We start from the raw sequence: 24323 nt of genomic DNA, 5'->3' as shown, positions 1-24323 counted from the left end.
GACACCTTCATAACAATATGTAATATGTTTTATGTAGACACTGAAAGTGTATGTATATATATATATATAAAATGTAGTAACAGACACCTCATAACAACATATACTATGTACAATATACACACTGCAAGTATATATGTATTGCAGTAACAGACACCTTCATAACAATATGTAATATGTACAATATACACACTGCAAGGATGTATACTGTATAATGTTTTAACAGACACCTTCATAACAATATGAACAATACACACACTGCAAGTATATATATATTGTAGTAACAGACACCTTCATAACGATATGTAATATGTTTTATGTAGACACTGCAAGTATATATATAATGTAGTAACAGACACCTTCATAACAATATGTAATATCATACCTGCCAACTACTCCGGTTTTCCCGTAATTAGTACGGTTTTCATCAACCTATTCCGGGTTACGGTTGCAGTGATAAAAAATACGGTTTTTCATTCATTAAAAAAAAAATATTTTTTTAAGTTTTATTCACGAAATCGCATAACAACAATGACAATCGACACTGCTTCCCGTAACTTCCTATCGAGCCATTCCGAATGCCATGCGCGAGGCTATTTATAGCACCGCTGCCAAGCACGAGGCCATTGTTTCCAAACGAGCGAACGATCATGGAATCAGCCGGAGAAAAATCGCATACGAGTCTTAAACCGAAAAGAAAACTGCAGTCATTCCGTGAAGAATATTCAAAAGCCTATCCGGGAATAATTATCCGTTCCAAAAAGGGTGAAAACTACGCGAATTGCACCTTGTGCAGACAAGATTTTTCGATCGGACACGGAGGAATTAGCGATGTAAAAGACCACGTTGGGACAAAAAAACACAAGTCTAATGCCGTTGCTAGCGATACAAGTGGAAAACTTTCAACGTTTTTTGTCGCCCAAACAGATTCTTTGGATGTGATAAATGCCAAAGTTTTATTTATGGAGGCAATAATTGAGCAAACAAAAAGGTAATGACACCAATGTTATCTATTGGAATTGTTTAGTACTGTTATACTGTTAAAAGTGTTTATACTATTTATGCTTTCAAGTCCAAGTTGAAGAAATCTTGTTAAATGTTGGAAGCATAACTACCAAAATACAGGAGTATGTCCTTAATATTTTTGCAGTGCTATTTCTGTTGAAAAGTTAAAATGATTACATTAGAGATGTGATGTGCCACTTTCAAGTGTCTAATGGCTTAAATTAATTTTCATTAATTTTTCATATTTTGAATTCTTTTGAAAGGCTTACAAAAAAACTACATTTGAATTGTAATTCCATGCTATTGACAGGACTATTAATTTTAATGAAGTTAGCTTACTATGTTTACATTATGATAATTGTGATAGAAATGTGAATTTTAGGCACAGAATATTTTTTACAATTGAACAAGACAGTAGATTATACAAGCTTGGACAGAAAGTTAATAATGACACCAATTTTTTTTTAATGGAATTGTTTAGTACTGTTTTACCATTTGTTTACTGTAAAAAGTGTTTATACTGTTTATACTTTCAATTAACAAATTGAAGTCTTGTGAAAGGTTGACAGGATAACTGGCATTAACTGTCAAAATAATTTCAAACTATTGAAGTTAGCTTACAGAATAAACATGTCAATCAACCCATATGATTTTTGCTGTAATATTTTTGTTTTGAAAAGTCACTGTGACTGATAGAAAAGTGATGGTTTTAGCAACATTTTAACCTGTCTGAATGCTAATAATCATTTTGCGTCGGGGGGCGAAGGAACCCCCCACCAGGACTTTGTCCTGGACCTACCGGGGCCTGCGGCCCCTGGACCCTGGCTACTAGGTTTTTCTGATTTCAAAAGTTGGCAGGTATGTAATATGTTTTATGTAGACACTGCAAGTGTATATATATATATATATATATATATATATATATATATATATATATATATATATATATATATATATATATATATATATATATATATAATGTAGTAACAGACGCCTCCATAACAACATATAATATGTACAATATACACACTGCAAGTATATATGTATTGCAGTAACAGACACCTTCATAACAATATGTAATATGTACAATATACACACTGCAAGTATATATATAATGTAGTAACAGACACCTTCATAACAATATATAATATGTACAATATACACACCGCAAGTATATATTTAATGTAGAACAGACACCTTCATAACAAAACATGAAATAATACTTTACAGATACTGTATTATGATTGTTCATGTTTTTTTAGTCAGTACAGATTGGTGTACTATCACAGTGTTGTGTATTACAAACCCAAACGTGTTTTGTGCTGACGTAGAAGCTAGCTTATCTCTTGCCATACACTGCAAAAGCTGAAATCTAAGTAAGATTAAATACCTCAAATAAGGGTGATATTTGCTTATTTTCTGTCTGATAAGATAATTCTCCTCACTAAGCAGATTTTATGTTAGTGTTTTACTTGTTTTAAGGGTTTTGGTCCTAAATGATCTCAGTAAGATATTACAGCTTGTTGCTGAGATTTGATGACCTATATTGAGTAAAACATGCTTGAAACTAGAATATCAACTGATGCAAAGCTGTGTCATCAACACTCACAAGTATAAAACTACTTTTTTAAAGTAATAATTCTTACTTCAAGCATGAAAAAAAATCATGATGCCGAGCGCATATCATTATATCAAGATAATGGGACTAGCACTTACTTAATTTAAGATTATTTTTCAACATATTGAGCAAAAAGGTCTCTTTTTTTTCTACCAAGAAAAGTGCACTTGAGTAAGTGAGAATATACTTATTTTAAGGTATTTTTGGGTTCATTGAGGTTAGCTAGATTTACTTGTTTTGGAAAGTCTTGACAAGCCGAATTTTCTTGTTCTATTGGCAGATAATTGTGCTTAATTTAAATAAAATACCACTAATTTTTGTATTTTTTTTTTCTTGTTTTTGAACACTGACTTTTTGCAGTGAAGCCTGCGACTTATAAAGGCACTGTGGCTAATTTGTGGATTTTTTTCTTAGCGGCCAAAATGTTTTCTTTTCATTAAACACAAGCAAATACACTGAAAAGGTGTGTTATTGTTTGTGCTATTGCGCCTTCTTTTGGACACAATCGCCACTGCAGGTGTTGTGTGGTTTGATCATTTACTTTTGTTTTAATGCCTTGAACGGGAAGTATAAGCGTTTTGTACTCTCATGGATTCGTGTCTGTTATTATTATTAGTAATAATAATAGTAGAATAGCTATATTACAAATAATAGTTATTATTAACTCACAATGACATTATTTTTGTATGGTTTCAGTTTCACACATTCCTCAGTAAATTCACCAAAACGTCACCGTGGAGTTATTGAGTCTGTTTAGCTGATTGGAGAGGTAGCTTGCGCAGCTAGTGGGTCCTTGACGATGACTTCTGTTTTGTTTGATCAGCCGTTTTACTGCCGTGTTGCAGAGATGTTTGGAAACAATTAAGGTGTTTAAATAGACTTTCTGTGTAAATAACTCATTTAACAACGTATATATCTGCGGCTTATAGTCCGACGTGGCTAATATATGGAAAAATATATGTTTTTCTTCTCGAATTTAGTGGGTGCGCCTTATATACCGGTTCGCTCTATAGGAAAATATGTTCACAAAGCATGGGGATATGGCTCCGCCTTATTGTAATGTTTACAATGAAAACACAATATTTCAAAATGCAGTCATTCCCATGATTAGTGTAAGATTAATGTACATTTCAACTATTTTGAGCCACATGTTGTCTTATAACTGCTCTCATGGATTGTTTCCTAATTGGAAAAATAACTACTATAATCATTTTTGAAATGGCGCTCATCTGTCATGCGAATAAATCCTCAACAGTTTGTGCACGAGGGAAATGTTGCGCACTCTTCCAGAGAATGTGCACGACTCGGCAAGCGTTTGCAAACGCGAGTTAGTTTGCGGTCATGCACTTTGCTAAATGAAATAATCATCTGTCCGATGTCGAGGCCGTGACTCTGTGAGAATCAGCTCTCGCCCCCGCAGGCGACCACGGGCTCTTGACGCGCCTCCCTGGTTCTTTAGATTCGTTTCATCGCCGTCACGCCACCTAATAACACTCATCTTGAAGGCGTTTGTTCATTCCGGGGTCTCACTTTGAATTCATGCCCGCGAGATGGACTCAAGCCGGTCTGTCAAAAGTGCTGCCCGAGGGCTCATTTTTAACGGCCTGTGGAACATTCTAAAAATACTATAATAATTATTATATTATTATATTTATATATTTCCTTTAAAGCTGTCATTGTTCAATAAATAATAATACATTAATACAATGTTTTGAATTATTGACCTATTTAAGGTTCCAATTACTCCACATCAAATATTACACTTTGAAAAGGCTTTGGGGGAAAATATTGCATATTTTGTGTTTTTGTCATATAAAAAAAACAAAGTATTCTTTGTCAAAAGGAGCATAAAACAAACAAAAACTTGAAAAAATACTAAAAAAGTATAATCGATGGATGGATAGCAATAATGGGGGGAAAAAAGTATGACCTATTTTTAACACTTTTATGAGTGGGACCTATTTGGGTGCCCCAGAATTTTTGGGTGATATATATTTTTTAATGATGAATGAATTAAAATCAATGTTATGAATTATTGACCTATTGAAGGTTCCAACTACTTCACATCAAATATTCCACTTTGAAATATTTTTGAGGAGGAAATAATGCATACTGTATTTTGTGTTTTTGCCATATAAAAAAGTAAGTTTGTTTTTATGAAATCGGCAAAAAACACATAAAGAAATAACAGGAAAAAAACCCTCAAAAAATTATAACTGAAAGTGAAAAAAACTAAAATGTATGACTTATTTTTAACACGTTTGAAATAATGTATACCATATTTTTGTCATGTCTGTGTGATCATGTTTTATTTTAGTCATGTTCGGTTTTGTTTTTGGACTCTTTGTCCATTTTTGTTTGTTTTGTCACCATAGCAACCCATTAGTTTTCACCTGTCATGTCACGCACCTGTTTTCACTGATCATGTCACTGCTATTTAAGCCGGTCTGTTTCTGTTGTTTGTCCTGGTGACATTATCTATCTATCCATACTACCTCTGCTACCCATGATATTCCTGTCTACTATAGTTCATGCTTCATGCCATGCCAAGTAAGTTTTTGTTTATTGTTCATAGTTTCTGCCTTTGTGCAAGTTTTGTTTTATTAGTCAAGTTTGTTCTCCGCCATTGTGCGCTCCTTTTGTTTGCTTCCTTTTTTTGTAGTTTGTTAGTGTTATAAATACATATGTATTCACCTCCAAGCCATGTCCGATCCAGCTTTACTTGCATCTCGGGAAAACAAAACCCTCTCAGTCCAGGTATTGACAATTTTGTGTTTTTGCCATATAAAAAACAAAGTTTTCTTTGTCAAAAGGAGCATAAAACAAACAAACAAAAACATGAAAGAAAAAAAATATATATATATAATCAATGGATGGAAAGCGATAATGGGGGGGGAAAAAGTATGACCTATTTTTAACACTTTTTTTGAGTGGGAACATTTTGGATTCACAAGAATTTTTGTGATTTTTTTTAATTGTAATGAATCAATGTTATGAACTATTGACCTATTAAACTTTCCAATTACTTCATATCAAATATTACACAATGAAATAGTTCTGAGGAGGAAATAATGCATAATGCATGTTTTTGCCATATAAAAAAAAAAAGTTTAAAAAAAGTGTTTTGTTTTTATAAAATGGGCATAAAACAAAAAAAGAAATAATATTAAAAAAAACAAAAAACTTATAAACGAAAGTAAAAGAAACAAACGTATGACTTCTTAACACTTGAGTGCGGCCCTTTTTAGTTCCCCAAAATTTTTAGTATAGTTTAAAAATCAAAAACAAAAGAACAGTCTTTCAAAAAAATAAAAATAAAAAAAAGAAATAAAATCATTCCTCCAATTACTTCACATCAAATATTACACTTTGAAATATTTTTTCTAAATAATTTTAATGTGATTGAAAACAAACAAAAAAACGTAATTGTTTAAAGAATAGTGATGAATTAAAATCAATGTTATGGATTATTGACTTATTGAAGGTTCCCACTACTTCACATCAAATATTACAATTTTAAATATTTTTGAGGAGGAAATAATGCATGCCGTATTTTGTGTTTTTGCCATATAAAAAAAAAGTATGTTTGTTTTGATGAAATTGGCATAAAACAAACAATAATAATTAGCTTTATATAGCGCTTTTCTATCAACTAGATACTTTTTGAAGCTGAATATACGGAGGATGACCTACTGCTTATAGAGGCGAGCACAAAGGAAGAGTGAGACGTTGGAGCAGACGGAAGCTGAGAGAGTGAGGTGAAAGTGACTCGAAGCACATTTTCAACACAGTTTTACTATGAACTAAATGATGAAATATTAAGTGATTTCACCTTGCATCTACAGATTAACTGTTCGTACTGATGTCAGATAAAAAACAAAACACATTTTTATTACCTTCGCTCTTTCAAATGTGGCTATGTATCGCTTCAAAAGTATCTTCTTCCTTGTGGCAATCTTGCAGGTTCACCGCTAATAAGTCCTCTGCTGCCCCCATGTGGATTATACGTGTAGTGCATGCATGTAATCTGATACAACAGGCTGTTTAGACAACAACTAACCACACTGATGGTTTAAGCTCAGGATGCGTTTGGTCGTTTTCCTCGTATTTTCACTGGTGTGAGGTCAGCGGTCCAAATACTCCCATCATGCATTGCGTTTGTGGCCTTTCTCTGCCAGACGGTGCGTACGCGACGCCTCACTGGAGATGTTCTGTGAGTCACTCGTCGGCTTCCACGCAATCACATGCTTCCGTGGAATTCCTGACGTCCATGACTGAAGCTCTGCATCGAGCTCATGATGATGATGATGATGAGGAGGACATATTTGTCAGCTACAGGCTTGTCGTGACAAACATCAGAAGTCCTCTCAGAGGCATCTATCAGACTCCCTTTAGTGACCACATTAGATCCAACAGCGCCATCTGCAGGCGGATGCAACATGAAGCTGTTTTTTGTCAACAGGATTACTTGGGATTGGATAAGGAATACAAAAATAATAATAAAATGAAATTATTCTCATCATGAATTGATTTTAAAGTGTAAAAGATACGCCACCGCATGCAGTAAATGTTTCTGTTGAAATTGAAAGGACAAATACATTTAGCCAAAAAGTGCCTTTTACGGGCCAAATAAAATAACGTTGCAGCACATAAAATATTGTTGCAGACCAATTAGGTGATGTGGCAGGTCACATCAAATAATGTCGCGGCACATAAATAATGTCGTAGGCCACATAAAGTAATTTGGCAGGCCACGTACAATATGTTGCGGCACATAAATAAAGCGGCAGGTCACATTAGGTCTTTTTGCAGCACACAAATAATGTGGGAGGCCACATAAAATAATGTTGCGACACATAAATAATGTGGCAAGCCAGGTAAAACAATGTCGCGGCATATAATGTTGCGGCACAGAAATGTGGTAAGCCACATCAAATAATCTTGCGGTACATAAAGTATGTGGTAGGCCACATACAATATGTTGCGGCACATAAATAATGTGATAGGCCACGTAAATAATGTCGTAAGCAACATAAAATAATGTGGCAGACCAAATTATGTGGCAGTCCACACAACATAATCTTGCGGCACATAAATAATATGGTGGCACATAATGTGGCAGGCCACATAAAGTAATTTGGCAGGTCACATAAATAATATGGCAGGCCACATACATATGTTGTGACACATAAATAACGTGGCAGGTCGCATAAAATATTGTTGCGGCACATAAATTAAGTGGCAGGGCATGTAAAATAATGTGGCAGGCCACATAAAATATGTTGCGACACATAAATAATGTGGCAGGCCACATAAAATAATGTTACAGCACATAAATGTGGTAAGCCACATCAAATAATCTTGCGGTACATAAATAATGTGGTAGGCCACGTAAAGTAATTTGGCAGGCCCCATAAAAATATTTGGCAGGCCACATACAATATGTTGTGGCACATAAATAAAGTGGCAGGTCACATAAAATATTGTTGCGGCACATTAATTAAGTGGCAGGGCATGTAAAATAATGTGGCAGGCCACATACAATATGTTGCGACACATAAATAATGTGGCAGGCCGCGTAAATAATGTCGTAAGCCACATAAAATAATGTGGCAGACCACATAACATAATCTTCCGACACATAAATAATATGGTGGCACATAATGTGGCAGGCCACATAAAGTAATTTGGCAGGTTACATAAAATAATGTGTGGCACATAAATGATATGGCAGGCCACATACATATGTTGTGGCACATAAATAATGTGGCAGGCCAGGTACAATATGTCGCGGCACAAAAATGAAGTGGCAGGCCACATAAAATAATGTCACGGCACATAAATGTGGTAGGCCACATGAAATAATCTTGGATACATAAATAATGTGGTAGGCCACGTAAAATATTGTGGCAGACCAACTAAATGATGTGGCAGGTAACAAAAATATAAGTTAAAAATCTAGCATGTTAACAGTACTATGTAAAATTGCTAACAGCATGTTTACAGTTAGCAAGAATGAAATACCAAAATATATGACACTCAGTTGCATACCTGCTAATTTAGCTAAAAAAAACCTAGCATGCGCTAAAATGCTAACTGTAACATGCTTCATCACCAATATTACTCTGAAGTGTGGAGCTTCAAAAACTCGATTAAAATGCTATCATGCTAACATGCTAACATGCATCAAGCACCAAAATATGACTGAGGTGTTGACCTACAACATTTACCTTAAAAAATAAAAATAAAAAGCTAGCACACTAACGTTAGCATGCTAACAGGTATCATCCATCAAGTCACAAAACATTTGATGCTGAGGTGTATACTAGACTGACCATACGTCCTCTTTTCACCGGACATGTCCTCTTTTGCGGGCCTGTCCGGGCGGAGTTTCTTAAATGCCTCAAATGTCCGGCATTTTGAGTTAAGGTTGCGTGTCTTTTCAATGTACGTCCAGGGTTAAGAAGGGGTTAAAAACGAAACAAATTGTGGAGGTGTGCGCGCAGCAGCATTCATGAGGGAGGGGCAGAGACACAGAGAGAGAGAGAGATATGATAAACATGCATGCGTCGCCAGGCTCTGCTTTTTATCCATAGATTTATCACATTTAATTTTTTATTATCTATAGCAGGGGTGTCAAAAGTGTGCCCCGGAGGCCATTTGTGGCCCACAGCTAATGTTTTAAAGGCCCACGGCACATTCTAATAATACTATTAAAATAAACAAAAACATAACAAAAGTGAAATAAAAAAGCTTAAAGGTTAAATGTAATTTAGAAAAAGTTGCAATGTTGACTAATAAAACAAAGCTGTTTTTCTTTTCTTTCAAACTGTCATTGCTCAAAACATAATATTGAATCAAAATCAATGTTATTATGAATGATTGACCTATCCAAGGTTCCCATTACTTCACATCAAATATTCCACTTTGAAAAATATTTTTGGTGGAAGATTTTGCATATTTTGTGTGTTTGCCATTAAAAACATAGTTTTGTTTGACAAAAAGGGCGGAAAACGAACAAACAAAAAAACAACATAAAAAAAACTAAAACATTTTGAAATGAGGGATAGATCTGAAGTTGATGTAGACTCCAGAGATTTAAGTGTTAAATATAAAATGTATTTATGCCCTGGCACACCATTATCATTTCATGACCCAAGCAAAACACTTTTTGCACTTTTATACTGAAATAAATACACCTACAACTTATTCAATAAAAACATAGAAAAAACTACCTGCAGGGATAAAGTTTAGATCCATAAAGGAAAGAAGAAAGTGAATGAATGTTTATAACTGAATACATTTACATATGTATACAAATTTGTTTTCTTTTTTTATAATTTTTTTTTAATGAATTAAGTAACGTTTATGACAACCTTTTTCTAAAACACAATATAGAATGTGAGATATAACAGGATCATGCATACATTTATCTTTTTTTTTTCAAAACGCTTACAAAAAAGTCTAATTTACTGTGGGACCCCATTTTTATGACTTGATGGGGTCCCTGGGACCCCATTTTGAAAATTCTTAGCGCCAACACTGCTGTCAACAGAGGAGAAAAAATGCTTTATTTAAATAAATATATTATTTATAAAGCAAGTTCGAGTATCATTGGCAGATTTTCACCTAGTCCCGGCCTTGGCGTGCTGCCCGCCTTGCCACGCATATAATAATAATAATAATACTACATTTTATTTATAAGGCGCCTTTCTGGGCACTCAAGGACACCGTACAAAATCAAAACAATAAAATCAAATTGGATAAAAAACAACAAAGATAGAGAAGAAAAGATGATTACAATGAATAAGCAGGAATAGGTGTGTTTTGAGTCTTGATTTGAAGAGGGATATTGAATCTAAGTTCCAAAGATGTGTGATATATGTGTCCTCTTTTTGGGATTTCAGAATATGGTCAGCCTAGTGTATACCTGCAAAAATGTTAGCATGCTAATATAAGAATGTTAACAATTGTTACAAACAAAGCTCGAGTCGCAAACGACCCCCCGGTTCTGTGAATACTGACTTGACTCATCATCGTGTTCTCTCCCACCAGCCAGGAGACTTCCTGAGGATCTACAACCTGCGAGCCATCCCGGGGTCGGTGCAGGTGCCCGGCCTGAGCAGCAGCCAACCAGAGGAGGTCAACCACCTGTCCTTCCACCTGCACGGCGGCACGGCGTACGGCAAGGGGATCCGCGTCCTCCCCGACGACTGCCCTGACGTGCGGCAGCTGAAGAGGTGCGTCATGTGACCGTGGTCGGCGGCACCTCGGGGTAACTTCCTGCTCCACCTGCAGGGCGACGGAGGCGTTCCAGGACGAGGTCGACCAACACACGCTGAGCGACTCGCTGCTGTGGGACGTGTGGGACTCTCCCAGACCAGGTGGAGGTGAGATCTTGGCGCCATGTCGTCGCTGACATAACAGGCCTGAATGCAAATGTTGTCCTTGTGTGTGTGTTTCAGTATGTGGCGCTTCACCGCAGTGTCTCACAGGTATGAAACCTCTTCTCATGCCAGGAGCTTCTTTTCGCTCTTTCGCCTGATTTGTTCCTCCGTCGCCCTTTTTGGGGCCGTCCTGCAGGGAGGACGTGCGACCACATTCTCAGGCCGCTGACGTTGCGCGAGCTGAAGCGCGCCGTCCCGGGCGGGGTCCACCACGTCAGAGTCCAGCTCAGGTCCTACGAGCCCCGCGGACTCCACCAGGCTCTCAAACTCTACTGCAGCAAGTGCTCAACCATGTGAGGGATTTCACGCGAGATGGATTCACCTGCTTCTAAGATGGTGCCAAGTATCAAAAGCTAGGATTTTTCGGCTAAACGATCACAGTTAGCATAAAATGTTAGCAGGCTGACATAGAAAAAGTTGGCATACTTCGAAAATGGCAACAAGTATCAAAAGCTATGATTTCTCGGTTCAAACATGTAAAATTAGCAACAATGCTAGCAGAAAATGTTAGCATGGTAGCATGAAAAAAGTTACCGTATTTCTTGCATAAAATGTTAGCAGGCTGACATAGAAAAAGTTAGCATACTTCTAAAATGCCAACAAGTATCAAAAGCTATGATTTCTCGGTTTGAACATGTAAAATGAGCAAAAATGCTAGCAGAAAATGTTAGCATGATAGCATGAAAAAAGTTACCGTATTTCTTAGATGGCAACAAGTATCAAAAGCCATGATTTTTAGGTTCAAACAAATAAAATTAGCAAAAGTGCTAGTGTAAAACGTTAGCATGATAGCATAGGAAAGGTTAGAATACTCCTAAGACGGTGCCAAGTATCAAAAGCCAGAATTTTTAGTGTAAACAAATATAATTAACAAAAATGCTAGCTTAACATGTTAGCAGGCTGACATAGAAAAAGTTGGCATATTTTTAAGATGGCAACAAGTATCAAAAGCCATGATTTTTAGGTTTAAACAAATAAAAATAGCAAAAATGCTAGTATAAAATGTTAGCATGATAACCTGGGAAAAGTTACCATATTTCTAAGATGGCAACAAGTATCAAAAGCCATGATTTTTAGGTTCAAACAAATAAAATGAGCAAAAGTGCTAACGTAAAACGTTAGCATGATAACATAGGAAGGGTTAGCATACTACTAAGATGGTGCCAAGTATCAAAAGCCATGATTTTTAGGTTCAAACAAATAAAATGAGCAAAAGTGTTAACGTAAAACGTTAGCATGATAACATAGGAAAGGTTAGCATACTCCTAAGATGGTGCCAAGTATCAAAAGCCAGAATTTTTAGGGTAAACAAATACAATTAGCAAAAATGCTAGCATAGCATGTTAGCAGGCTGACATGGAAAAATGTTGGCATATTTCTAAGATGTCAACAAGTATCAAAAGCCATGATTTTTAGGTTTAAACAAATAAAATTAGCATAAATGCTAGCATAAAATGTTAGCATGATTGCATGAAAAAAGTTACCGTATTTCTTAGATGGCAACAAGTATCAAAAGCCATGATTTTTAGGTTCAAACAAATAAAATGAGCAAAAGTGCTAACGTAAAACGTTAGCATGATAACATAGGAAAGGTTAGCATACTCCTAAGATGGTGCCAAGTATCAAAAGCCAGGATTTTTAGGGTAAACAAATACAATTAGCAAAAATTATAGCATAAAATGTTAGCAGGCTGACAGAAAAAGTTAGCATACTCCTAAGATGGCAACAAGTATCAAAAGCTATGATTTCTCGGTTTGAACAAGTAAAAATAGCAAAAATGCTAGTATAAAATGTTAGCATGATATCCTGGGAAAAGTTACCATATTTCTAAGATGGCAACAAGTATCAAAAGCCATGAGTTTTAGGTTCAAACAAATATAATTTGCAAAAGTGCTATCGTAAAACGTTAGCATGATAACATAGGAAAAGTTAGCATACTCCTAATATGGTGCCAAGTATCAAAATAAAAAATGTCTAGGTTTGAGTGAATAAACATTTATAAAACGTTGGTATGCTTACATAGGAGAGGTTAGCATTCTTCTATGATGGCGCCAAGTATCAAAATCAATGTTTCTAGGTTTAAATGAATAAATATGTATAAAATGCTAGCATAAAATGTTAGCATGCTAACAAAGGAGAAGTTAGCATTCTTCTAAGATGGTGCGAAGTATCAAAATCCAGGATTTTTTGGTTAGAAAATAAAAGTTTAACATGCTAATGTTAGCATGTTGACATGGGGACAGTTAGCATACTTCCAAGGTATCAAAAGCCATGATTTTTTTGGTTAGAATATATTAAGTTACCAAAAATGCTAACATGCTAATGTTATCATGTTGACATGGGAGCAGTTAGCATACTTCCAAGATATCAAAAGCCATGATTTTTTTGGTTAGAACATATTAAGTCATACTTGCCAACCCTCCCGGATTTTCCGGGAGACTCCCGAAATTCAGCGCCACTCCCGAAAACCTCCCGGGACAAATTTTGTCCCGAAAATCTCCCGAAATTCAGGCGGACTCAGGTCCTCCACAATATAAGAAAGCGTACCTGCCCAATCACGTTATAACTATAGAATGATGGAGGGCGAGTTCTTGGTTTCTTATGTGGGTTTACTGTTAGGCAGTTTCATTAACTTCCTCCCAGCGTGGCAACAACACACAACAACAGCAGTCACTTTTTTGTATACCGTAAAGCAGTTCGTCTGCCGTAAACAGCAATGTTGTGACACTCTTAAACAGGACAATACTGCTATCTAGTGCATTTGATGTGCGTGCCACACATCAATGCTCAGAGAGGGTGTTCAGCATGGTTCGAAAAATAGTGACAGAGAATAGAACAAGGATGGACAATTCAACCCTTAACTCAACAATGAGTAGATGAGTGTTATGTGTGTGTATATGTGTAAATAAATGAACACTGAAATTCAAGTATTTATTTTATATATATATATATATATATATATATTAAAATATATATATATATATATACATATATAATAAAATAAGTATATATATATACATATATAATAAAATATATATATATATATATATATATAGCTAGATATCACTGAACGTCAAGTATTTTATATATATATATATATATATATATATATCCATCCATCCATCCATCCATCTTCTTCCGCTTATCCGAGGTCGGGTCGCGGGGGCAGCAGCTTAAGCAGGGAAGCCCAGACTTCCCTCTCCCCAGCCACTTCGTCCAGCTCCTCCCGGGGGATCCCGAGGCGTTCCCAGGCCAGCCGGGAGAGATAGTCTTCCCAGCGTGTCCTGGGTCTTCCCCGTGGCCTCCTACCGGTCGGACGTGCCCGAAACACCTCCCTAGGGAGGCGTTCGGGTGGCATCCTGACCAGATGCCCGAACCACCTCATCTGGCTCCTCTCGATGTGGAGGAGCAGTGGCTTTACTTTGAGCTCCCCCCGAATGACAGAGCTTCTCACCCTATCTCTAAGGGAGAACCCCGCCACTCGGCGGAGGAAACTAATTTCGGCCGCTTGTACCCGTGATCTTGTCCTTTCGGTCATGACCCAAAGCTCATGACCATAGGTGAGGATGGGAACGTAGATCGACCGGTAAATCGAGAGCTTTGCCTTCCGGCTCAGCTCCTTCTTCACCACAACGGATCGATACAGCGTCCGCATTACTGAAGACGCCGCACCGATCCGCCTGTCGATCTCACGATCCACTCTTCCCCCACTCGTGAACAAGTGTGTATATATATATATATATATATATATATATATGAAATACTTGACTTGGTGAATTCTAGCTGTAAATATACTCCTCCCCTTTTAGCCACGCCCCCGTCCCACCCCTCCCCCCTCCCCCCACCCCCCGAAATCGGAGGTCTCAAGGTTGGCAAGTATGTATTAAGTTACCAAAAATGCTAACATGCTAATGTTAGCATGTTGACATGGGAACAGTTAGCATTTCCTAGAGGAGTAGTGTGCAGTGAAAGTAAGTCAGCGCACATGGATGATTGTGTAGACGTGTGGCAACGCACAAGGTACTGTGTGTGGTTTAGTAGTGTGCACGAGTGCTGCCGGCTCCATGACAGCTAAGGATGTCTCCCCGTCAGGCAGGACGTCCCAGACGACCAGCACTTGGCAGGCCTCTTCGAGGCGTCGGCCAACTGCGGACCCTACACTCCCCCGCCGTGGACTTTGTCTGGCGAGGTCCACGTTCCCGGAGAACTGCTGCGAGGACCGCCTGATCGCATTGTGAACGTCCACATGTCGGCCCAGCTGGTGTCCAAGGGCAAGACCAAAGAGCTCATGTTCCTCACAGGTAAAAAAAAACCCCACCTTTGCTGCATTTGATCCCTGTCGACCAATCACAACACGTTCTGTCCTCCGCCTTCATGTTGGCGAGGACGTGCACTACTTGGTGCAACCAGCAGAGGGCGCTGTTGATTGTGCATGACTTTAGCTCTTTGCACAAGCAGCACATCAAGAAATTGTAATGTTTATAAAGGGTTAGAATGTTGCAACATGATGTATAATAACACCTTTTTGCAACATGATGTGTAATACCACCTTTTTGTAACATGTGCACTTTAGTCATTGTTTCTACACTATTACTCAAATGTCACAAGTAGTAGACAATATCAAGTCTACAACATGTTTAGCTTTATATATTATTGTTGTATTTCTTGCCACATTGCTGGTTACTGGGGTTCAATCCCCACCTTCTCCCATCCTAGTCACGTCCGTTGTGTCCTTGGGCAAGACACTTCACCCCTTGCTCCTGATGGCTGCTGGTTAGCGCCTTGCATGGCAGCTCCCTCCATCAGTGTGTGAATGTGTGTGTGAAAGGGTGAATATGGAAATACTGTCAAAGCGCTTTGAGTACCTTGAAGGTAGAAAAGCGCTATACATTTATCATTTATTTATTTATTCATATATACAGTATATATATATATATATATATGTATATGTGTGTATATATGTGTGTATACATTCACATGTATAAATGTGTATATACAGTATATATACATATGTATATATGTGTATATACAGTGTATTTATATACATGTGTATATATTCATGTGTATATATACATATATGTATATTTACACATGTATATATGTGTATATACAGTGTATATGTATACACATATGTAAATATATACACATATGTGTGTGTGTGTATATATATATACACATATGTGTGTGTATATATATATATATATATATATATATATATATATATATATACATGTTTATATATATACTCATATGTTTATAGGTGTATATATACACATGTGTGTATGTGTGTATATATATGTATATACATTTGTGTGTATGTATATATACTCATGTATATAGGTGTATATATACATATATGTATATATACACATGTGTGTATGTGTGTATATATATATACATTTGTGTGTATGTATATATACACGTGTGTATGTGTATATATATATATATATATATATATATATATACATTTGTGTATATGTATATATGCATATATATATATATATATATATATATATATATATATATATATATATATACACATATATGTGTGTGTGTGTATATGTATATATATATATATATATATGTACATATACACACATATATATATATATATATATATATATATATATATATATATATATATACATATACACACGTCCGTCCGTCCGTCCGTCCATCCATCCATCCATTTTCTACCGCTTATTCCCTTTGGGGTCGCGAGGGGCGCTGGTATATATGTATAAATACACATATGTATATGTCTATATACAGTATATATATATATATATATATACATATATATGGCGTGGAAGAATGGCCGTGCGCGACCCGAGGGTCCCTGGTTCAATCCCCACCTAGTACCAACCTCGTCATGTCCGTTGTGTCCTGAGCAAGACACTTCACCCTTGCTCCTGATGGGTGCTGGTTAGCGCCTTGCATGGCAGCTCCCTCCATCAGTGTGTGAATGTGTGTGTGAATGGGTAAATGTGGAAGTAGTGTCAAAGCGCTTTGAGTACCTTGAAGGTAGAAAAGCGCTATACAAGTACAACCCATTTATCATTTATATATATACACACACGTCCGTCCATCCATCCATCCATTTTCTACCGCTTATTCCCTTTGGGGTCGCGGGGGGCGCTGGTATATATGTATATATACACATATGTATATGTCTATATACAGTATATCTATATATGTATGTATGTATATATACACATATGTATATGTCTATATACAGTATATCTATATATGTATGTATGTGTATGTATATATATATATATACATGTATATATACACATTTATAAATGTGTATACAGAGCATAACCACCACCATGCTTGATGGTAGGAATGGTGTTCCTGGGATTAAAGGCCTCACCTCTTCTCCTCCAAACATATTGCTGGGTGTTGTGGCCAAACAGCTCAATTTTTGTTTCATCTGACCACAGAACTTTCTTCCAGACGGTCTTATCTTTGTCCATGTGATGTCAGATGAAACAAAAATGTAGCTGTTTGGCCACAATACCCAGCAATATGTTTGGAGGAGAAAAGGTGAGGCCTTTAATCACAGGAACACAATTCCTACCGTCAAGCATGGTGGTGGTAGTATTATGCTCTGGGCCTGTTTTGCTGCCAATGGAACTGGTGCTTTACAGAGAGTAAATGGGACAATGAAAAAGGAGGATTACCTCCAAATTCTTCAGGACAAGCTAAAATCATCAATCCGGAGGTTGGGTCTTGGACGCAGTTGGGTGTTCCAACAGGACAATGACCCCAAACACATGTCAAAAGTGGTAAAGGAATGGCTAAATCAGGCTAGAATTAAGTTTTTTAGAATGGCCTTCCCGAAGTCCTGACTTAAACGTGTGGACAATGCTGAAGAAACAAGTCCAGGTCAGAAAACCAACAAATTTAGCTGAACTGCACCAATTTGTCAAGAGGAGTGGTCAAAAATTCAAGCAGAAGCTTGTGGATGGCTACCAAAAGCGCCTTATTGCAGTGAAACTTGCCAAGGGACATGTAAGCAAATATTAACATTGCTGTATGTATACTTTTGACCCAGCAGATTTGCTCACATTTTCTGTAGACCCATAATAAATGTTTTTTGTGACAAACATGTATGAAAAAAATCTAAATGGTTCGGCATGCTTTCCTTTTTTAGTGTGTGGCCCTCAGTGTTTGGACTTCCCTGCTGCAGTGTGATAATAATACGTAGCAGGAGATGCTAGCAAGTAGCTAGTGAACAACAAAGCTGCAAATTCCACTTTGATGTTGTTAGAACACAACAAAAATATTACACAAACGTAGTAATGGTTGTTAATACATGGTTTATACAATAGTGATCTGCTTGATGGCGGCACAGAGAAAGCAAGTTAGTGCAAGTACGGAAGGAAGCAGATGTGACACTGTCAAAGATATTTCAAAATAAAAGTCTCTGGAAAACCTACACCAGACTTCTTATTTTAATGTTCTTCAACAACATATTGTTATGTTGGAATTGATATAACCCTGAAGTGGACTAATAATGTAATTGTTGGTGTTGTTGCAGGTTGCAGCCTGAAGGAGGCGTGTGACCTAGCAGCCGACTACCACAACGTAGTCCCGCTGACGTCATCAGGAGGTGTGTTGGCGCTGCTCCACCCGACGGCACCTTTCCTCTTCAGGGGCAGGAAGAGATTCTACAGGTCAGAACCCTGGACAGGTCCTCGCTCACGTCGCTGCTTTGAGTGTGTGTAGCGCCACCTACAGTCTGTGGCTGTTTTAGGTGCCAGCGATGCTCCCAGTCCTCCGTGAGAGAACCACCCGCTGATGGACTTCTGGACCAGAAGACTCTTGCAGAAGGTGACACTGTGTTCTACTGACCCCTGGTGGTCAGACGCTAATACTTCTTTCTTCCTCTGGATGGCAGTGTTCAACGTCCAGCTGCTGGACTTTGTCCTGCTGATGAAGTTCCAGCTGCAGGACCCCACCGACACCCTGGACGTCTTCTTGTGGACACATGCTGTGAGTACACACACACACACACACACACACACACACACACACACACACACACACACACACACACACACACACACACACACACTCTCTCTATGTGACATGACGTGATGACAGTGAACTTGTGCTGATGTTGTATGATAGCACAACTATCTAGTGTGTGCTAGTCATCCATCATCATGTACTATATGTCTTAGTAGTACTATGCAACCTACTGTCAACATTGTTTACTACATTCATTGACTTGAAGTACTTAGGAGTACTTTGATTTTTTTTAAACTACCAATGAGTACACTGATTTTGAAGTACCAACGAATACATTGATTTTAAAGTACGATTGCGTACATTGATTTTTAAAAAGTGCAATTAAGTACTTTGATTTCAAAGTACTGGTAAACACACTGATTTTAAAGTACCAATGAGTACATTGATTTTAAAATACTATCAAATCTGTTGATTTTAAAGTACTATTAACTGCATTCATTTTAAAGTCCTGATAAAATACATTGCATTTAAGGTACTAGTGAGTACACTGAGGTTTGAGTAGCTCATGAAGTTTTCATATTCAAAGTAAGTAGTATTTGAGTGTGTTAAAGTTAAAGTACCAATGATTGTCACACACACACTAGGTGTGGTGAAATGTGTCCTCTGCATTTGACTCATCCCCTTGATCACCCCCTGGGAGGTGAGGGGAGCAGTGGGCAGCAGCGGTGCCCCGCCCGGTAATCATTTTTGGTGATTTGTTAGTGTTATAGGGGCACAGGGAGTATATAGAAGTGTGTGTGGAGGTTTAATGTCACACAATGTTCATGTAAATATAAATAAGTGTGTGTGGAGGGCTAATAAAGACTTGTATCATGTATTTATTTATTCCTACTGTGCAGTAATGGATGAAATACCGTATATCATAGAATATTGTCTTTGTTGCTAAAAGTTATTTAGATAATAGTAATAATAATAATATTAATAGTAAAAATAATAATGTGTCTTTCATCAGGAGTCCTTCTTCAAAGTGTCAGCAGAAGACGCCGCAGTCAATCAGGAGGCCCAGGACAGCATTCGTCAAACTGTGGAGCGTCTGTGTCCACCAGGGGACATCACAGGCATGTATCACACACCTATCAATACACTTGAACACCTGTCACACACCTGGACACATATCACACACCTGAACACATGTCACACACCTGGACACATGTCACACACCTGGACACATATCACACACCTGAACACATATCACACACCTGAACACATATCACACACCTGAACACATATCACACACCTGGACACATGTCACACACCTGGACACATATCACACACCTGAACACATATCACGCACCTGAACACATATCACGCACCTGGACACATGTCACACACCTGGACACATGTCACACACCTCGACACATGTCACACACCCGGACACATGTCACACGCGGACACATGTCAAACATCTGTCACACACCTGGACACATGTCACTCACCTGGACACATGTCACACACCTGGACACCTGTCACACACCTGGACACCTGTCACACACCTGGACACATGTCACACACCCGGACACATGTCACACACCCGGACACATGTCAAACACTTGTCAAAGACCTGGACACATGTCACACACCTCGACACATGTCACACACCCGGACACATGTCACACACCTGGACACATGTCACACACCTGGACACATGTCACACACCTCGACACATGTCACACACCCGGACACATGTCACACGCGGACACATGTCAAACATCTGTCACACACCTGGACACATGTCACTCACCTGGACACCTGTCACACACCTGGACACCTGTCACACACCTGGACACCTGTCACACACCTGGACACATGTCACACACCTGGACACATGTCACACACCTGAACACCTGTCACACACCTGAAAACCTGTCACACACCTGAACACCTGTCACACACCTGGACACATGTCACACACCTGAACACCTGTCACACACCTGAACACCTGTCACACACCTGGACACATATCACACACCTGGACACCTGTCACACACCTGGACACATATCACACACCTGAACACCTGTCACACACCTGAAAACCTGTCACACACCTGAACACCTGTCACACACCTGGACACATATCACACACCTGGACACCTGTCACACACCTGAACACCTGGACACATGCAACACACCTGAACACTCACATGTCACACAACTGAACACCTGGACACATGTCACACACCTGAACACCTGGACACATGTCACACACCTGAACACCTGTCACACACCTGGACACATGTCACACACCTGGACACATGTCACACACCTGAACACTCACATGTCACAAACCTGAACACATGTCACACACCTGGATGCCTGGACACATGTCACACAACTGAACACATATCACACACCTGAACACATATCACACACCTGGACACCTGTCACACACCTGGACACCTGTCACACACCTGAACACTCACATGTCACACACGTGAACACTCACATGTCACACACCTGAACACCTGAACACATGTCACACACCTGAACACATGTCACACACCTGGACAAATGTCACACACCTGGACACGTGTCACACACCTGAACACGTGTCACACACCTGAACACGTGTCACACACCTGGACACCTGTCACACACCTGAACACCTGTCACACACCTGGACACCTGCCACACACCTGGACACATGTCACACACCTAGACGCCTGTCACACACCTGAACACATATCACACACCTGTAAACCTGTCACACACCTGTGCAGTAGAGCTGTGTAAGATGTAAAAAAAAAAATGTGCGTGTGCAGGTGGACGTCCATGGATGGACTTGTGTTTGAGGTCCTATCAGCCCCAAGAAGAAGACCACAAAGAAACGTTCTACCAGATCTTCCACACGTCCATGTTATCACCCTCGGCCACGCCCACTCCTTGAACTCTGACCTCAGCACCTTGCACTTTAGCTCCATGTTAGCTTAGTCTAGTTCTAAGGAGACTTTCAAAATAAATGTCATCTTATTGCGCTAGTTTATGATAGCGAATTGAAACATTGTGTTTGTAAAACTTTCTATTTCAGCGATTTCAAAATAAAAGTAGGGGTGTCCAAACTTTTTCCACAAAGGGCCACTTAACGAATAGTCAAGTATGTGGCGGCCAATTTGAAAATATGCTGATAACAAACACCAATGGTTGCATTAATTATTTATAGTTGCCGATTAATCACACAAATAATTTTTTTTAAATGATAATTTACTTGAATTCACTTTGCGTTTCTTTTCATTATTACAGATGGATTGTTATGAATCTGTGATCAGGTCAATGCATACGCATATTTAATTGTTTTTCTGCCACATACCAAGTTATATGACTCTAAGGTGTATGGCTGGAGAAGTAGAGAAAAAAAAGTAAATTTAGCAAAAAAACAGTTAGCACTTTAATGTTAGCATTCTAACATTTGCATGCTAGCAGTTTACAAGTGTCACGTACCAAGTTATATGACTCTGGGTGAAACGGTTGCAAAACTAGCAAAAAAAAACAAAGTATGCTAATGTTAGCATGCTAGCAAGCTAACGTGAGCGTGATAATATTTAGCTAGTGTCACATACCAAGTTATATGACTATGGTGTATGGCTGGGGAAGTAGAGGAAAAAAAAGTAATTTTAGCAACCAAAAAAAAGTTAGCACTTTAATGTTAGCATGCTAACGTTTGCATGCTAATAGTTTACAAGTGTTACGTACCAAGCTATATGACTCTGGGGGAAACGGTTGCCAAACTAGCTAAAAAAGTAATTATGCTAATGTTAGCATGCTAGCACGCTAACGTGAGCATGATAATATTTAGCTAGTGCCACATACAAAGTCATATGACTCTAAGGTGTATGGCTGATGAAGTAGAGAAAAAAGAGTAACTTTAGCCCCCCAAAAAGTTAGCACTTTAATGTTAGCATGCTAACGTTTGCAAGTGTCACGTACCAAGTTATATGACTCTGGGTGAAACGGTTTCAAAAATAGCCAAAAAAGTAATTATGCTAATTTAGCATGCTAGCAAGCTAACGTGAGCATGATAATATTTAGCCAGTGTCACATACCAAGTTATATGACTCTAAGGTGTATGGCTGGGGAAGTAGAGAAAATTTGGCAAAAAAAGTTAGCACTTTAATGTTAGCATGCTAATGTTTGCAAGTATCACATACCAAGTTATGACTCTGGGTGAAACTGTTTCAAAACTAGCTAAAAAAGTAATTGTGCTAATTTAGCATGCTAGCAAGCTAACGTGAGCATGATAATATTTAGCTAGTGTCACATACCAAGTTATATGACTATGGTGTATGGCTGGGGAAGTAGAGGGGGAAAAAAAGTAATTTTAGCAACAACAAAAAAAGTTAGCACTTTAATGTTAGCATGCTAACATTTGCATGCTAATAGTTTACAAGTGTCACGTACCAAGTTATATGACTCTGGGTAAAACGATTGCCAAACTAGCTAAAAAAGTAATTATGCTAATGTTAGCATGCTAGCACGCTAACGTGAGCATGATAATATTTAGCTAGTGTCACATACCAAGTTATATGACTCTAAGGTGTATGGCTGATGAAGTAGAGAAAAAAAGAGTAACTTTAGCCAAAAAAAAAAGTTAGCACTTTATTGTTAGCACTATAATATTTAGCATGCTAACGTTTGCAAGTGTCACGTACCAAGTTATATGACTCTGGGTGAAACGGTTTCAAAACTAGCTAAAAAAGTAATTATGCTATTTTAGCATGCTAGCAAGCTAACGTGAGCATGATAATATTTAGCTAGTGTCACATACCAAGTTATATGACTCTAAAGTGTATGGCTGGGAAAGTAGAGAAAATTTGGCAAAAAAAAAAAAAGTTAGCACTTTAATGTTAGCATGCTAATGTTTGCAAGTGTCACATACCAAGTTATATGACTCTAAGATGTAATGGCTGGGAAAGTAGAGAAAATTTGGCAAAAAAAAAAAGTTAGCACTTTAATGTTAGCATGCTAATGTTTGCAAGTGTCACATACCAAGTTATATGACTCTAAGATGTATGGCTGAGGAAGTAGAGAAAATTTGGCAAAAAAAAAAAGTTAGCACTTTAATGTTAGCATGCTAATGTTTGCAAGTGTCACATACCAAGTTATATGACTCTAAGATGTATGGCTGGGAAAGTAGAGAAAATTTGGCAAAAAAAAAAAAGTTAGCACTTTAATGTTAGCATGCTAATGTTTGCAAGTGTCACATACCAAGTTATATGACTCTA

At 38.0% G+C, this 24323-nt stretch overlaps 1 protein-coding gene across 2 annotated transcripts in view; it reads left to right on the top strand.

Annotated features, from left to right (window-relative positions):
* Nucleotides 1-20361, top strand: part of pot1 (protection of telomeres 1 homolog) — a 57212-nt gene extending 36851 nt beyond the window's left edge. The window contains exons 11-19 of one of the 2 annotated variants that reach the window (XM_061924670.2): nucleotides 10676-10860; nucleotides 10919-11010; nucleotides 11086-11115; nucleotides 11204-11360; nucleotides 15160-15368; nucleotides 18614-18749; nucleotides 18830-18906; nucleotides 18974-19068; nucleotides 20060-20361. In XM_061924670.2, the coding sequence (XP_061780654.1) occupies nucleotides 10676-10860; nucleotides 10919-11010; nucleotides 11086-11115; nucleotides 11204-11360; nucleotides 15160-15368; nucleotides 18614-18749; nucleotides 18830-18906; nucleotides 18974-19068; nucleotides 20060-20329 (1251 nt within the window). In that variant the 3' untranslated portion in view covers nucleotides 20330-20361. The remainder of the gene's footprint in view (nucleotides 1-10675; nucleotides 10861-10918; nucleotides 11011-11085; nucleotides 11116-11203; nucleotides 11361-15159; nucleotides 15369-18613; nucleotides 18750-18829; nucleotides 18907-18973; nucleotides 19069-20059) is intronic. The other variant, XM_061924672.2, reaches the window with a different exon arrangement.
* The last annotated feature ends 3962 nt before the right edge of the window (nucleotides 20362-24323 follow it).

Source organism: Nerophis lumbriciformis, linkage group LG29 (assembly GCF_033978685.3).
Source record: "Nerophis lumbriciformis linkage group LG29, RoL_Nlum_v2.1, whole genome shotgun sequence".
In the NCBI taxonomy this organism is placed as follows: Eukaryota; Metazoa; Chordata; class Actinopteri; order Syngnathiformes; family Syngnathidae; genus Nerophis; species Nerophis lumbriciformis.
The sequence above is the reverse complement of the archived record's forward strand: the minus strand, read 5'-3'. Positions and strand labels throughout refer to the sequence as shown.